The sequence below is a fragment of the Harpegnathos saltator genome, unplaced genomic scaffold (genome assembly GCF_003227715.2).
Source record: "Harpegnathos saltator strain DR-91 unplaced genomic scaffold, Hsal_v8.6 scaffold80, whole genome shotgun sequence".
Lineage (NCBI taxonomy): Eukaryota > Metazoa > Arthropoda > Insecta > Hymenoptera > Formicidae > Harpegnathos > Harpegnathos saltator.
Genome location: NW_020230649.1, coordinates 83263 through 100303, shown reverse-complemented (window position 1 = coordinate 100303; position 17041 = coordinate 83263). Strand labels below are relative to the sequence as shown.

Below are 17041 nucleotides of genomic sequence, written 5' to 3'. Positions count from 1 at the left end.
AAGAGAAGCTACGCGTTTTGTCCGTTGGTTGAAACCAAAGAGTCTCGCATGGAGAAGGATTACGGCGGCAAGCCGGCAAGAGAGGAACGTGGCGATTTCAGTATCCTCTCTCACTTGGTCGTGGCGGCTGAAGGAAGCTCGTCCGCCGCGTTACGAGACACCTTTCGCGACATTGAAGGCGGATTACTGAAGAACGCGTTCGCCGAAAGCCGCACGTGACTGCGACCTACTGCTACCATTGGCCGATTCGCTCGATCGTGCCACGAGACGACTACCAGCCGGTCGATAAGCATCCACGGAATCCCGTAGTGACGACGACGTCGAACAGTGTCAGCCGTCCCGGGCCGGCTCTTGTACACGGAAGTTCTCTCTTTAATCCGGTGAAATGGACGGTGGGGAGAGAGAGGGGCGCATCGGAACGCTGCAACCGGAAACGGAAACTGTGGTCGACAGAACCGGCGTCACTCTGCGACGAGGCACGAGTCTCAGAATACCGTCGACCGTCGTTGCGAGAGGTAAGTTCGAAACACGGAAAAGCGGGATTCGCTAAAGAAGCGTGAAAACTTTAAAGCTCGCAGTTTAAAGCTGTTATAATTTTAAATTTTCTCCGTTCTCGTGTCCGGAACGAAACTATGGCGCTGGTGTATGCATGTTATTTCTCTCTCTCTCTCTCTCTCTCTCTCTCTCTCTCTCTATCTCTCTCTCATTTCAACGAAAGTTTTCACAATTCAAAAACCCGCTTGTTGTTCGTAAAGTGACTTTTCCAGTTAAACGAACAAGATTAAATCTACGACTCATCGATAATAGTTATGTAAATTGCCGTTCAATTGGAAAGGATTAATAATTGTATTTGCGCTAACAATATGGAGCAAGTGCTATTAGAGAAAAAAAAAGCGAAGGGAGAGGGAAGCTAGCGAACGAGAAAGAGAGAGAGAGAGAAAGAAAGCGTGTGTATGTGTGTGTATATGTGACACGACATAAGTTTCAGGTTTATGTTATAAAGAGAAAACTTTAAATTTAGAGTTAGAGAGAATGCAACGCAAAGCGTTGTCTTTTCCTTTTTCGTTGGTCACGTGGCGCCTACAACGGTTGAATCAATCATCGATTGGATCAATTGAGAGGTTGGTGAGCGATCATTCTCATTTTTATTCACGTTTTGTGAGATTACTCGCGCGTTCGGAACGAAAAATAATCTTGTCATGTTTGACGAATGTTCGCTATATGTAATCGATGTTAATTGATATTGTCTCATGTCGACATTTCGAGTTCTCTCGTTATACGAAAACTCGTCCTGTATGGAACGATGTTATTGTGTGTACGCACAAAAATCGGAGCTGTGTACATATAATGACGCGTGACACGGACACGTTATGTTTCCTCGTGTGACCGCGTCTCTATCATGCATATCGTAGATTTATTAATAGCGCGTCTCATTGCGTCTCGCGACGGCAATGAGAAAACGTACATTTTCTTATTTATGAGTTTATATCGTGGAGCAGGTTTCGCGTTTCGTTGATGCAAAGAAGTATTGCATTCGTTCGTTGCACTTTGTGCGACCTTTTTTTTTGCAATAAGACAAAGTCATTCGTAATTCACGGTACGTCATACGATTTTCAAAGTCCATTCTCGAATATTTGCTATGAGGTAATTAGGATTTGTCCTTATAACAAGCAACCGTTTCACACTTAAGCGCTCGTCACGCTTTCATGATCCGCGGCAGAAGCGGAAGAATCGCGGGTCAAATGTAGTTCAAAGCCATGACACGTTCCGCGCAATGCGGCTGAATTCTGCTTTAATGCTCGAATCGAATCGAATTGCTCGTCTCGAGCTGAGCGTACTGCCTGAGAGCCGCTTTTATCAGCTTCCCCAAAGTTAATTGGCACAGTTTATGTTAATTTATGACGAGACAATTTTATCGGGCATTTCAACAGCATTTTCTCGGAAACCCAGGAACGGGATTCCCTTCATGACACACTCGCTGGGATAACCTACTCGTATCGTTCGCTCCATCAAGAGCACTTCGAGAAGTAAATTCTCGCGTTTGCCGGAATCCTCGCACGATCTCTTTCCTTCTCCCCTCTCCATTCTCTGTCCATCTCTTACTCTCGCGGCATCCTGATAATCAATCTTCCATACTCGATCGCTACCACATGATTATAATATACGGAGCAAAGAAATCGACTGTAAATCAACGTGATAATGAGTGAATAAAAAGCATTTTGGTCGAAATAGAATTTTTGGCTCTTATGAACTAAGTTTGATTTTAACAAGAAGAAATCTATTTCGGTCTATGTCGGTTAGTTTATTGTTAGTTCAATCAATCCTTTCTTCTCGTGTATGTCCGTCTTTTAAAGTTGCGTTAAGTTACACCGTCTGCGCTTAAAATAGATACATTCAGAGATGATTAATCGTTGCAAATACGTTTACCTGAACGAGTTTCGCAACGGCGTTCTGTGTATCCTTTTATGTAGGATAATTTTTTCATTGTTTTTTAATTTTTTTATTAATTAATAATAAATATAATTTTTTTAAATATGAGAGAGATATATATATATTTTCCACATTTAACATGGGATACATTATGAAACTTATCGAGATAAAAGTATCGCAATCTTTAATTGTCTGACTTTACATATTTGATGCTTGATACAAAAAGAGAAAAGAAAATAGAAAGATTACAAGTTAGTTCGGAAAGCTTAGTTTCAAAGAACAGAATTTTTGTTCCAGCCATATTGTGGAATTTCGAAATTGAACGCGGTCGCGACGCGCTCTCATCGTAACACGCCCCGATAACTATCTGATGAATAACTAGTCACCGACCGAGGTCACTGTAAACATAAAACCGTTGAATGCTATCCAACCGTAGTCAAGCATAGTCGAGGTTCGTATACATAATACGCACGAGCACGACAAAATCATCATTTTCGTATTGATCAATCAATTTGGACATTTCCTCTTTATCCCAAAGTCAAATCACTCGATGGTAGGAAATGCTCATAATTTCCGTCAATCACATTTATCTCACGTTAAGTCTGCCGTGCTATTTCATCAAAATTATTTCGTCTGTGGTATTATCTTATGATTGTAATTCTCCATAGTGAGATAATCAACATGTCATCGTGTTGAATGGCTTATCGATGCCAACAAATGCCGCACAACGAAAAACACACACACACACACACACACACACACACACAACAACGTGCGATGTGGAAGTATCTTTGGCGGTGCTGTTTTATTTTACTCCATTTTGTTTTTTCATTTCGTTTGTTATACGATATTACAATCGTGGAGTCCTGATCAATGGCTAATTGATCGTATTCGTATTGTATCGTGCCGACACACATTGCTTGCACAGACAGCATCGCGTCATAAGATGCTATTGTTCGCTATCGCGAACTTTGACTTACGCGATGAGCAATTAACCGCGCATGATAATGTGTCTCTGCAAACAGGAAACAGGTCCGTTTGTTCGCCTTATCAAGAAAACTGGCGTATCATCCGGATGTGGACCTTTTCCACACCACAGTCGTTGCTTCTTTACATTTTTACCGTGTTGAATGATCGGAAATATCTCTCGATGACCCAAGTGAAATAGAGAATATTCATTATATATGTAAAGTATAACGGAAATGTCACCATATTTATTCCACTTGTTCTACTCGTGTCTACTATAATTTATTTCAACGAATTTCAGGGGGAATCTTTTTTTTAAGAATATAAACAATAATATCGATACGATGGACACACATGCACGCGCTCGCATACACACACACACACACACACACACACATGCCCGCGCGCATATAAGCGCACGTGCGGATTACGTAATAATGCAATAACAGACAGCTATTTATTGCTTTTCGCAAAACGACAGCTGCATCCAACAAAAGTATAATTACGCGAGCCATCCATTTTTTTTAACTAACATCGAAGGTAAATAGTCCATTCACGCTATATACATATATACGAACGACCCGTCTCAAGTGTCTACTTGCGAGCGCGTTCGTAAATCGACTACTTATCGCAAGTAGATTAATCGCAATGTATGGCATGAACTAACGGCGGAAAATATTGATACGAACGTTATTTTCATATTTTTATGACATTTTATACATGTGTTTTTATATTTTAACATTTTATATATTATATATTAGTTTTATATATTACATTTTATACAGGACGATTTATCTGAAGACATTGAAATATCTCGAGAACTATGCATTGGATAAAAAAAAGTGGTTAATAAAAGTTGTTAGCCTCGAAGGGGGACATCCAATGATACCAAACTCGACCTCCCACCCCACCCCCTGGGGGTACGGGTTGGGGGCAATTTTGAAATCTTAAATGGAAACCATTTTTTATTGCACATACGGATTCTACGCCACAAAATACGTAAATTTTGTCCGAAACTTTTTTTTTTATTCGTGATAGATGGCGCTGTAATCGCAAAAAATTATATTTTCCGCAATTCTCCAGAAATGATCATTGGATTGAGAAATAAAAAATACCTGTTCAATATTTTTAAAGAACATAATAAAAGTTATTCCCCCCTCCTCTCGGGGTAGGGTGGGTGGTAACGTTCAAATCTCAAATGGGAACCCGAATCAAAGAGGGAACTGCTCGACGCGCCACTGTGGGTATATGGCGAACTACGGCTTATTATAAAAAATTGTTTCAATGAAAAAAATTGTTTCAATAAAAATTTCACGTACAATCTAATTTTGCAATGAAAAATGTGGATCCACATTTGAGATTTGAACGTTACCACCCACTCTACCCCGAGAGGATGGGGGAGGAATAACTTTTATTATGTTTTTTAAAAATATTGAACAGGTATTTTTTATTTCTCAATCCAATGATCATTTCTGGAGAATTGCGGAAAATATAATTTTTTGCGATTACAGCGCCATCTATCACGAATAAAAAAAAAAGTTTCGAACAAAATTTACGTATTTTGTGGCGTAGAATCCGTATCTGCAATAAAAGATGGGGATTTCCATTTAAGATTTCAAAGTTGCCCCCAACCCCCACCCCCAGGGGGTGGGATGGGAGGTCGAGTTTGGTATCATTGGATGTTCCCCTTCGAGACTAACAACTTTCATTAACCACTTTTTTTTATCCAATGCATAGTTCTCGAGATATTTCAATGTCTTCAGATAAATCGTGCACCCTGTATATTAGTAAAATTTCGTACACAGGTCCGTGATATTCAATATCGGTTCTCTGCAATAATTCTTTTCCACAATTCTCTATATTACTCTTCATCCTGCGAAAACAATTTCGGACAAGGTCGAGTTTCGTGAAATGCGGTATCATCGTTTTTCTCGTTCCGCCGCAGTTTTCAGTGCCCGAAAGTGGAAGGGAGTTCCGGGACGCGACAGTTTTCCAACGAACCGCCTACGAAGGCGCTCCTCCGTATTGTCACGCCGCACGTGACACATTGTACACACTCTCGTCGCACTCTCCGCAAATCACTCCTGAAACGCGTTCGATCGCCGGCCAGCATGTTTTCGCGGCTACGTGTCGCATATCTTTCGAGAAAGAGAGAAATGCAGCATTTCCCGGGCGCCTCACACGCGCCGAACGGTGCGTGGCGTCTTGCCAAAAACGTGGTGCCTGTGCACGCGCGTTCTCGAATTTTCAATATTTAGACAGATAGCTACAAAAAGGGTAGGGCGAGGTTGTATACGCCGAGAAAACAGGCCGATTTGTGTTTTTCGTCGTCTTCGCCTTTCACGTCGTTCTTTCTCCTCTTGAGGGAATTATCTCTATTGTCTGCGTTCAATTAATTAAGTGCATTACCTTCGCGAATCCAAGGGTCCAGTTTGGTGTATCAAAGAAAGTCCGTCTCAAATCTTCGACTATTTTTCGAATCGTATGCAAATCCATCTCTCTCTCTCTCTCTCTCTCTCTCTCTCTCTCTCTCTCTCCCTCTCCCTCTCTCTCTCTCTCTCTCCCGTCTCTCTTTCGTGCGTCGAACGTGTTTAGAATTTTTCGTTTCACGAAGCGTTTCGTTTCACGTGCCAAGTTAGTCTCCTCGGTGATACGGTTTGATCTCATCGTGGCCAGGAAACGATCGCTCGCGATTTTTCGCGCTGATAATGAATTCCTGATTTCCCGGTGATCGTTTCGGCAGCGGCGCGGCGGCGCGGCGGTGGACTATCGGCTATCTTCAGTAACATCATGGGAGTTTATCAGATTCAAGGTGAGCGAATGCGGGACGGATACAAGAGATTCAAATGAATTAAGCTAAAGGCAGCAGCAGGAACGCTTATGATGTACGTAATGCAGGTAGCGGTAGTGTAGAGAGACGCGACGAGAGCTAATACGCGGACTAACAGTTGTAACACGCGCGCGCACGACCGGGGGCTTTAAACGAATTAAAGCGCCGTCGCCGACGAGATTGAGTAAGCTCATCGGACGACGAGCACGCGGTGTCTCGTCGTTTCATCGCCATTTCTCACATTCTCTTTCATCGTTGCTAGTCGCTTCCCGTTCGACCTCCGCGATCTAAGCGTCCCGGGACGTCGCGGGAGAGAAAGTGATCACGCAAGGTATGTGTTCGTTCGATGTATTCGTCAGGCGCGCATTAATTATCAATGTAAGATCTCCTGCAACATCCTGCTAGTCTTGCAGTCTCGGACGCACTTGCTGAACTTGCTGAACGAGACAGATCCCGCACGTTTTCTCGACCTCTCACCTCACCAACTCTCTCAAGTCTCTGTCTCCCGTTTTACGATCGAGGCCCGACGAGTTGGCTCAGGCCCGTCAGGACGATCGTAAGCAACGCGAACGAACGATTGCAAGAAAGACATGTCTCGTCTTGAACATTTCAGAGAACGAGTCGGGCCTACAGCTACGTCGCGGCGGCTCTCTCAGGATCCCACGGGCGAGCGAGGCTCGCGTCGTTGCGCGACAGCGGGCGCGCACCACGAGTACGAGATCGTCGCCGTCGTCGACCTCGACCTCGTCGTCATCGTCATCGACGGTATCGGACAGATGCGCAAGCTGCGACACATCGTTCCGGTCCGCCAGGCGCTACGCACCTGCCGCGAGCGACGCACCTGCGCCGGAGTATCTCGCCAGAAGCCTCCTGCAACTCGGATGTCCCGTCGTGTCAATGCCTACGTAAGTCACTCTCACTTTTCTGTGATATTTTTCTCGCTCCTTATTCCTTTCTCCTTTTGTCGAGATGCAGAAATTGCGATCTGCAAAATCTCGTCTCGATCCCTTCACCTACTCGCTCACTTTTCCGTTGAGGAACGACACACCCCCATGTTGTTCGCTCCTTCGCGAACGGTCACGTCGATGCTACATTGCGCTGTCGCTAAGAGCACATCAAGGATACAATTTTCACGTCTCGTCCATGACGATTGGGGATCGAGTAGCTATTTGATTTTTTATAAGCTAACGTCTCTCTCTCTTTCTCTCTCTCTCTCTCTCTCTCTCTCTCTCTCTCTTTCTCTCTTTTACGCGCGCGCGTATACGAAGATATACGTCGAACACCGGCCGTAGTGGTTGTACGAGGGTTGATCCTGGTTGCGCAACCATCGCGTGTGACGTAATCCGGTAAACGGCGGAAAGATTTCGACGTGCTTCGGCCTGTTTCCGCCCACGTAATCGGTCGAGAAAGGGATGGGCGGGTGGGCGACAGGAATACCGACAGACCAACATCACCGTAATGTTGCCTGTAACGTTATTATAGTCATGGCAAGGAGAGAATCGTCGGAAATAATCGTCCGTCTAATTAGAAGCGTCGTCTGCAAGAAACGAGTCAGCGTCATCGTAACGCGCGTTATATCGATTCTCCATAATTCTCTTTACTCCCTTTTTTTCCATTTTACCACGAGAAATTGAGAATTTCTATGTACGACACGACGACACCGGTGCGCTCGACGTGCACTCGCATGTTGCAACGGCACTGATTTTGGTGCGAACGACGGCGCGGCTTGTCTCTCACCGACGAACGCTCGGAATTCCCGTGGAGACCGACCCTCCTATGTTGGTGCGGCACGTCGGAACGAACTTCCGCGGGCCGTTTCTGCCGGTTGGAATGGGAGCGAGTGGAAGGGCGGCTCGCGGCTAGTGGTTGCGCAACCCCTTCTTCATCGAGGAAGTCTCGCGGGACGATTAAATGCCCGGTTGCGGCACGAGCTCCGACGTGTAACAGTGGCGGATCGTGATGTGATGCACGCATCCTGTCGTCATCATTAGAACAGAGAGGAGAAGTGAAGGAAAGGCGTGTTGAATAGGAACTACAATCGAGTTCCGTAGAACTCGAAAAAATCGAACTCGGCAAAGATGTAACGACGGTCTCAATTCTATCAGTGGAATTTATTGATCGTGCAGGAGCGGGATGAAGAATGCTCCTCTCTAGGTACATCACGCGCAGTGGAGAAGAATAATACGGCTACTGGCGGAGGAACGCGCGAAGACAAGAAAAAAAATAGATGACGACCACCGCGTAACAAAGAATGCCGTGACATAAAGAGAGAGAGAGAGAGAGAGAGAGAGAGAGAGAGAGAGAGAGAGAGAGAGGGGGGGGTAGGGGAAGAGTGAGTAAATATGCTTTCCCTTTTGTGAGAAGGAAAACGGAAAAGAGACAGCGAATTCTCCGAGGGGAGTGTAGAGCAAAAATATAGAAGCGTAAAAGATGAGCATAATACAATAGGTTCTGCTAGCGGAGGATCGATCGCGTAATTTTCGTCCGAAAGTAGAAGGTGAAAGGTGAAGATGTTATGTGTAAAATGTCGACGAGTCGTTGACAAGATCACGTGCATCGCGCGGCTATTTTCGACGCGAGCCGATAAGATTCGGTCACGAGTAGGCACTGATAAAGACGAGCTTCGTGTGAGAACTGACACGATGAATCCACGAAAAGCGACGAGTAAGGAGCGACAATGTTGCAACGACGAGACGACGAGGACGATCTCACGCGTTCGTTGAGATTGTGAGTGACAGATTATGACACAATGTCGATCAGCCGGTGATTACCGCGCGTTCGCCATGCCCATTTGAAAGGAGAGTACCTTGAGATTCACCTGAAAGCGGTGAGAAGTGCGCAGGCACACGCCGCACGCGCGCGGCTCGCGTTTTGTTCTCGCAGACACTAGTGTCTGTGTACGTATGTGTGTGTGCATGTATCATCTGCTATATATATATATATATATACATATATACATATATATATATATATCGCGATGATATTCGGTCAATAGGTGACTCGCGCGGCGCAGACGCGACGGTACCAAGCTGTTAGCGCTCGTGTATGCGTACATGTGCGAAGCCCAACACCATGCCGCGGCCACACGTACGTACGTACCCATCAGAGCCAGCCAGCCGCGAAAGCGCCGTCGAGAGAACGTCGCGGAGAGTAGCACGAGTGTGGACTGCGGCTCGCATGCTCCACACGCTTCGCACCGCATTGCCGTATTCCTCCTCTTGGGAGTCGACGGGGGACTCGGCCGTGGGATATCACGCACGATCGACGTCGAGGAACAGCAATAGCAGCAGCGAGTAAGGAAGAGGAGGAAGCGGAGGAGACGACGGTGGCGACGGCGCACGCGGCGTCGTTATCCTCCATCTCGTCGTCCATCTCGTCGTCGTTGTCGGGATCAGACCGCGTCCTTCTTGTTGAGGACCGAGCGTCGACCGTTCGTGTGCGTCCGATTCCTGGTGGTCGAGAAAGGGAGAAAAAGAACGTTAAGAGCAAGTTCTACGGCAAAGAGGATTCTGAGAAGATTCTTCACAAGCTACGTGAACGATCGCCGTTCGCCGTCTCGGGAGGGAGGGAGCGAAACTTCCGGAGGAGGATAGATCAATGAAGAAGGAGGAAGGGAGGCCGTGTGCTGTAACGCGGCTGATAACTCTATCTTAGGAATCCGGTCTTCTAGTGCCTGGCTGTGCTTAGGTGGCCGTCGAGGTCGCCGGCGGGTCACATGAGGCATTCTCAACGCGACGAGGCGAGAAACGGAAAGAGGATGCGGGAAGATTGGAATAATTGAAGCCGCGCTTCTCTCGCGTGTGGGGCAAGAGACCCAGTTCCAATTTGACGAGCGGCTTTGCATGTGTCCGCTGTGAACAGCAACGCGAGACAGTGGCGCCTCTCTACTGGACTGCCAGCTACGATAACGTTCACCGCAGGTGCGAACGAAGGCCGCGTGAACGAGCCGCGGTTCGTGAACTTTGTACGAGTGCCGAAGTGAAGACGGTTCTCGTTCACGTTGCGACCGACTAACCGGTTTCCGTAATACGGCTCGGTCGTGGTGATGCCGCGTAGAACCGCATAATTCCAAGATATAACTTGCTCGACTGTATACGGGTTCGATTCACGATCGACCACACGAAACTCATCTCTCGACACATGAACGTGAACACACACCGGCGATCTGAAAGTGCGTGTAACGGATTCTGGAACGGAATCGGGGGCTCTGGTCGCGACAACGGGGCGACCGGCCTTTCCGAACCTGAGATAATTGACGCCTAATGTTGAGAGAAAGCTATTCGATTTTCTCGGGTTTTCAAAGAAGTATCTTTCTAGAACAGCTACAGCGAATAGGTCTCGAGCGAATTGTTGTTGTCGTCAGTTGAACAATATCATCGAGGCACAATGCGATTCGAAACGGAAGAACCGTTAATGGCCGCGTTCAGTAGAAAAAGCTGCTTACTAAGCACTTATTATCAGTGATTATCGTTTCTGATTGGTTCATTCCCCTGAATTTGTTAAAGATCTAAAAGAATACTCCAATCATAGATAATAATCACCAAGTGTTTAGTAAGTAACTTTTTCTGCTGAACGCGGCCATTGTTTGTCACTAAACAAAAAATGAAACAAAATATGAAAATACACAGAGACGGCAGTCTCACGACAATTTGTAAAAGATGTCTCAAAGCTACTCAAGAAACACCCTATCTTTTTAGACATTTTTAAAACGTCTTGAAAAAGTTTATACACTGCTTGGGATAGCTTCTGTCTTTATTGAGATGGAACGCATAGAACCGTTAGAAGTACTTTCAATCGCGATACCTCGCTGTATATATCAGGGTGCATGTGGAACGTACCAAGAAGTCGCGAATAATTTTTCCCAACGCTCATTATTGGGCATACATACATCGTCTCACATTCTGGAAATATATACTTCCGGAATAATGCGCCTTGCACTGGCAAAACGCCAGTTGAGGACGATCGATTCCGCGATCGTATGGTAACTCGCGTCTTGCGCTCCGTCCTGCGCGAAATGGATGACATAAGAATACGGGGGCCGAACTGTCGCAAGATCGATCATAGAAAACGATCATGTTAAAGTACACGCCAACGCGAATGACATTGTTAAATTAATAAATGTTTCGTTGTGAACACACGATGGTGGACATAACGATGGTGCAGGAAATCAAACTGATTCACGAGCGAAAATTATCCCGCTAATACGAGCGATGGGCGCGTTTTACAAGAAACTGAAATCTTTTCCTCTTCTGTTATCGAGAGGCACATCGTACTTTGTCCGTGTGAACCGTTCGCCGAGGCGATGGATGGAGGCGATTACGCGGTTTAATTAACTGGGCAATTCGCGCATTCCCCGCACAGGGCTCGTCGCGTTTCTGCTTACATGCAGCTAGTCGTGGCGACTGTTGCGGACTATCGGTCATCGTGTCTGGAACATGACCCGGTCTCTCTAGTTCAGAAACTAAAGTGCTTCCCCGAGGCAAAGTCGAAATATTTTCAGTCTCGTACTTTTCTGTTGTGCACTTGAATGCTACCTCTCGCAACAGAGATTTACTACGCGAGTTATTTCACGCGTGCTACATATTTCTCTAATTTTCGTACACGCATCTATGATGCGCGTTCGAAATACATGGGACATACCATAGACGCACCGTGTAATCTTTCGTATTCGATAGTATCGATCCCTTATCCCTTTATACAAGATGGCTTATTTCAAATGCGGGATCGACGGAAATATGATAAAATATCTCAGAAGAAGTGCATTATTACAGAAAAATGTTTCTGAGTCTGAGGACAGAGTTTGAACGAAATCACTGTTTTATTGTTCCCTTATAAAATTAAACTTTCTCTGCGACATGTTTCTCGAATAACACGGATTTCTCCCGAAATATTTCAAGTGGACAATTAAAATGGGTCATCCTGTATGTCGCGCGATGGCTGGAAGAAAAGCAGCACATGCCTACGACGATCGATCGTGGAATTGCGGAATCTGATTGAAATCTCGACCTCTCTGCTCCTCGATTTCTGAATCGTGACAGAACTGTTTGCTGCTTGCGAACTCTTGACGAGGCACTTACGTCCGCGATGATATGTTGCGCGCAGATAATGACCGAATAGATCAATCAATCAATCAATCCGCGGAAGCGAGAGCTCGGACTGCGACTATTAGATCGAAAAGCATGCAGTTTAGTAGCATTTTCTAGAGTCCGAACGCAAGACTCGACTCGTTGAAAAAGACGAAGAAGAAGAAGAAGAAGAAGAAGAAGAAGAAGAAGAAGAAGAAGGAGAAGAAAACGCGAGACTTGGCCAAAATATCTCGCGTCTTCTTCTTGGTCTTTTTCTTTTTCTTCTTCTTCTTTCGTCCGTCGACATCCACTCGTCCGTCGACATGTCTCATTTCATTCCAGACCTCGTAGCGGTGTCGGATCGGAGCAACCGCCGAGCAGCGATAGCGATGACTATTCCACCGCCAATTATCAGCAACAGCATCATCACCAACACTTACAAAGTCACGCTCATAGTCATGGACAGGGCTATGGACAGCTGGACAGTTATGCCGTACCCAAGGTCCAGGTGTCGGGCCCATCTAACGCCGATGAATCCTCTTCCATCGTCAATGGGTGAGTGAGAATGAACTGTTCGAAAGGCATTTTCGAAAGTTCGCATTATCAGTAAATGAGGAACTGTTTTTTAGCGCGCACGTTCCTACAGATCTTGTAGATCAACACTTTGACTCTGTCGGATTTTTCCTTTGTGTAAATTTTTTTATCAACTGTTGATCGCCGAATGTGTGATCACGCATTAGGAGTTCTCTCATATATACAAGTCGAAAATGATGTTACGTAATGTATAAATACGAACAAATTTGGAGAATGTTATAATTTAAGGTTGAACATTAAGTAAGTTTGCATTTTATTAGTCGCTTTGCTTCATCGCCTTGAGAGGATAAGTGGAGAATTTCGAGTGTGCTCCAAAGTTATTCTCTTTACTACTTCCGCTATAATGATCCGGCTGATTCGATTCTAATTAATTGGACGAGATATACCATAATAAGCAAGAGCGGTGAATGGCTTTAAATCTGAATTGCGACTAATGTTGCGTTCATAGAAACACCTCACAGAAAATTACTTAATGCTTTTTCGAATACGGAATACGATAACAATACCATTACAAATGCCATTACAAATTATTCCACAAGAGACAAATAAAGAACTTGATAACACAGGTAACTGAAAATAAATAATCAATTGATTAAGCACCGAACAAATATCTCGCTCGTGTCTATATCCGCGAAATCACTGTGTAGCGAGCAAACGATTTTAGAATTTTCAGACAAAATTTCGTCCGTTCATATCAAATATTATTTAATCAAACATTTTCCAATCTAATATCATCGAGAAATCCCGCGGCGCTCAATCTCGCGATTCTTAACAAAGTTATTCCAATAATTTCAAATCACGGCCGCCTATTGATTCTCCGTTCAATTCGCATAGTAAAGATATAGATTGCAAATCCACTACTTGGTTACGCGTTTATCGGAACTTATTATAGTAGTTGAAATTATAATGACGAATATATCGACGATATGTGGTACACCGCAGCGAGATATTGTTTAATCTCCGTAATACATGCGCACGATTCAATTTCAACGAGTCAACAACTCGACGATCGAGCGAGCGAGTGAGCGCGCGCACGCGTGTAATGGGGGTGTCAGGTGCGTAAGCGCGTAAGTCGCACAGGTGTGCTTGCGCTTCGAAATGCCGCGGAGAATAAGCGAGAGACACGAGGCTCAGCTACCGTCTCTCTCGTGCGCCATCAAACAATACCGCATTCCCGATTTTCATATCGTCGGTACGGCCCGGCGTGGCACAACGTACTGCGCTGATAACAGGACCGCGTTTCCTTATCACGTACCTCGTAATGATCCGCTCCGTTGGTCGGCAGGCGTTGCCCAGATTCTAGTCTCTAGCCTTTCGTGAATTTCGCCGGACAGGAAAACAAGTCGGATACGATGAGACATAATTCCTCAGAGGCGCGATCTGTCTGCGACGATCGAGAGAGCCGAAGTCGGCGAAAAATTCGAGATTCCTCATGATATCTTCTCCATGTACGAACGGAAATTTCGTGTGGTTTTCTCCTGTATTTCTTCTTTTTCTTTTTCTTCTCTTTCGCACAATACGGATCTCGCCAGTATTATATCACAGTCGGGCGACGCGGCAAGATGAACGAAACTCGCAAGGCAAGGACCTTGTCAAGAATTCAGCGATTCGGCGTGTATAGCAGCAAGGAAAACATCTCGACGGAACTGAGAATCTCCCGGAGCTGCAAAAATCGGTTCCTGAGGAACTGCAACGTTGTGTTGCATTGGCTGAGAATTAAGAAACGTGTGGTGATATACGACGAGCGAATATCGTGCGTGTATCACAAGGAGGAGGCGCAGTTGCATGTGCGGGCGACGTGCGAATGTGCATCGGAATGGTGAGTGCGTAGCGGCACGCAATACATTTCGAACCTTGAGCGATAATCATCCTAGACTTTTATCTATTTATCCAACTTGTCCGAGAAAAAGAAGCGTGTCATATTTATACTACGTACTTAATATATATATTAATTTATTATTACTAAATAATTACTATTACTAAATTGATCTAAACGATATATTCCCCCTCCTGCCCTCTTTCTTTCTCTCTCTTCCACGTTCTCGATAATATAACTGATTATCGTATGTGTTATTCATACTTCGTTCACGATGTTTCTCATATAAGCATCAGATTCAAATAATTTTTTATTGTGGAGAAGTCAGCTCTGATCATTTCGTTAATGAGAGACCAATGCTTGACGTAAATCGATATGAATTATTCGAATGACGTGGCACGTGTAATAAAACTTTCTCGTGTATACTCTCTCATATTTCTTTCCCATTGTTGCGATCTCAGCTTTCGTATAATTTCGCGAACATATATAAAAAAACTTGCATCTATAATACAGAGCGTTACGAAAGTATAACGATGAAAGTTGACAAAAATGTTGAAACGCTATCAAAGGCCGCTACTTCGCGCGACATGTAGACCACGACGTTTAAGATTGATATTATTTTTGCGTCTTACGTCCCGACAATTTTATTCTCGATGGCTTATCACAACTTACGCAAGCTGTCGATGGTCGATCTGTTTGCGTTATCAATGGCAAGTATTGCGCCGCGCGTGTTATCCTTCTCGTGAGAAAAAGTTGATGTAGGCGAGGATACGGTGTTTTTTCTTTTTTTGTAGCGTTCAGTCTAAGAACTGCTAATAAAGAGCGGATGAGAGAAGACAGTAATTCGGCAAATTGACTTTCGTAAGAAATGCGAAAACAGATTTAACGTTTCATGACTTTATTTAGTGTGCAGCTTTATTTTCGGACAAAGCTTACGACGTCCGCGAAGTCTTTAACTTTGTTCGATGGCCGAACAATTGAGTTATCGATGTAATTGCGTATACCGAAAGTAATGTCATCATTTTTTGAGAAGATGTAATTACTACACACGACAGAGTACCGCTCGCATCAGATCGTTAATCGTTTCCCGTGCGAAGTTTCGTTCGATAGCGGTCTTATTCTGGGCGCATATCACACTTACTATTTTTTATATACACGGAAAGAAGTTCTATTCAATAATATGTCGTACTATATCGTATGTAATACGGTATATATTCATACCAAAGTCCGAATTTATATATTGCAACGATTAATAGTTTGCTCGAGTATCTCTTTAACCTCAAAATCTTCTTAACTTCAAAATATGAAAATTTATATCGCACATAAAATAATTCTCCGTATAAAATAGTTATAATTAATATCATACGTAATATCACACGTAATATGTTAGCTTCAAATGTTTTAAAGAATGTGAGTATATCTTACCGTTAACCACGGAGAAGTTAGTGTGATACTTTCTAGTATACACGGGAAAGAAGATATCATTTCATGTAATTGAATAGGGATCAGACGAAAATAGAGATCCGACGAGAAACGATATCTCCGTTACTGCAACTCCGAAAAGATTCGTTTCAATTTGGTTGCACTAAAATACAGTTGAGACAACGGGAGGCAATCGGCTGATTAGAAGCATCTTGCAAAGGAATACGTCTGTTGAGTTTTTCACCAGTCCTTTTAGTCCCTATTGTCTCCAGGCAATTCACTTACATTAACTGAATTGTTTTCTTTCATGTAGGAACGTTACACACACATCTTTTAGAAAAATTCTCTCCGTGTGCGTTTGCAGAACGTACGGCGATTAGAGTCTCAGATCAGATTAGAGCAAAGATCAAATTCGATTAAATGTTCAAATTCCTGCTTCCAATTTTATAGAGTCGAAAAGATCTCGCGGCGCTTAATTCGCGACTGGACGTAGCGTTATATAGAACGCTGAGAATCAGCGTTCTACGACAACTATAGCACCTGAGAATCAGAAAGAGTCTAACGTTCACTATGCGCCCAGGCTGTGCCACGGTCACCCAGGAGGTAGCAGAGTTGCTTCCGCGATACGAATCGGCGATTCGACGATATGTGATATGCGAAGGAAGGAATACTACACACCTGCAATCGGCCGTAATAGCCGTATTAACTGAACAAGTAGCGTAGATCGGTCAATCCGCTAATGCAATGTGGCGGCATGGACTCAGAAAGCATCGTGACAATCGGCTCTAATCTCGCGGATTCGACGACGATAGCCCAGAGATAGCGAACGCGTGATAAGCCATTGGCGAGTGCATCGCTGATCGATCATGTTTCACGACCCGCAAAGCATACTCCCGCGTTCGCCTATACGTATTTTTA

At 44.5% G+C, this 17041-nt stretch overlaps 1 protein-coding gene across 3 annotated transcripts in view; it reads left to right on the top strand.

The window, feature by feature from the left end:
* Window positions 1-318: 318 nt before the first annotated feature.
* LOC105186743 (GRAM domain-containing protein 2B) overlaps window positions 319-17041 on the top strand; it is a 57473-nt gene continuing 40750 nt past the window's right edge. For 2 of the 3 annotated variants that reach the window (XM_011147279.3, XM_011147196.3), the window contains exons 1-3: window positions 319-515; window positions 6840-7131; window positions 12634-12846. In XM_011147279.3, coding sequence (XP_011145581.1) covers window positions 386-515; window positions 6840-7131; window positions 12634-12846 — 635 coding nt within the window. In that variant the 5' untranslated portion in view covers window positions 319-385. Of the gene's footprint in view, window positions 516-6839; window positions 7132-9234; window positions 9520-12633; window positions 12847-17041 lie in introns of those variants that run through there. The other variant, XM_025306823.1, reaches the window with a different exon arrangement.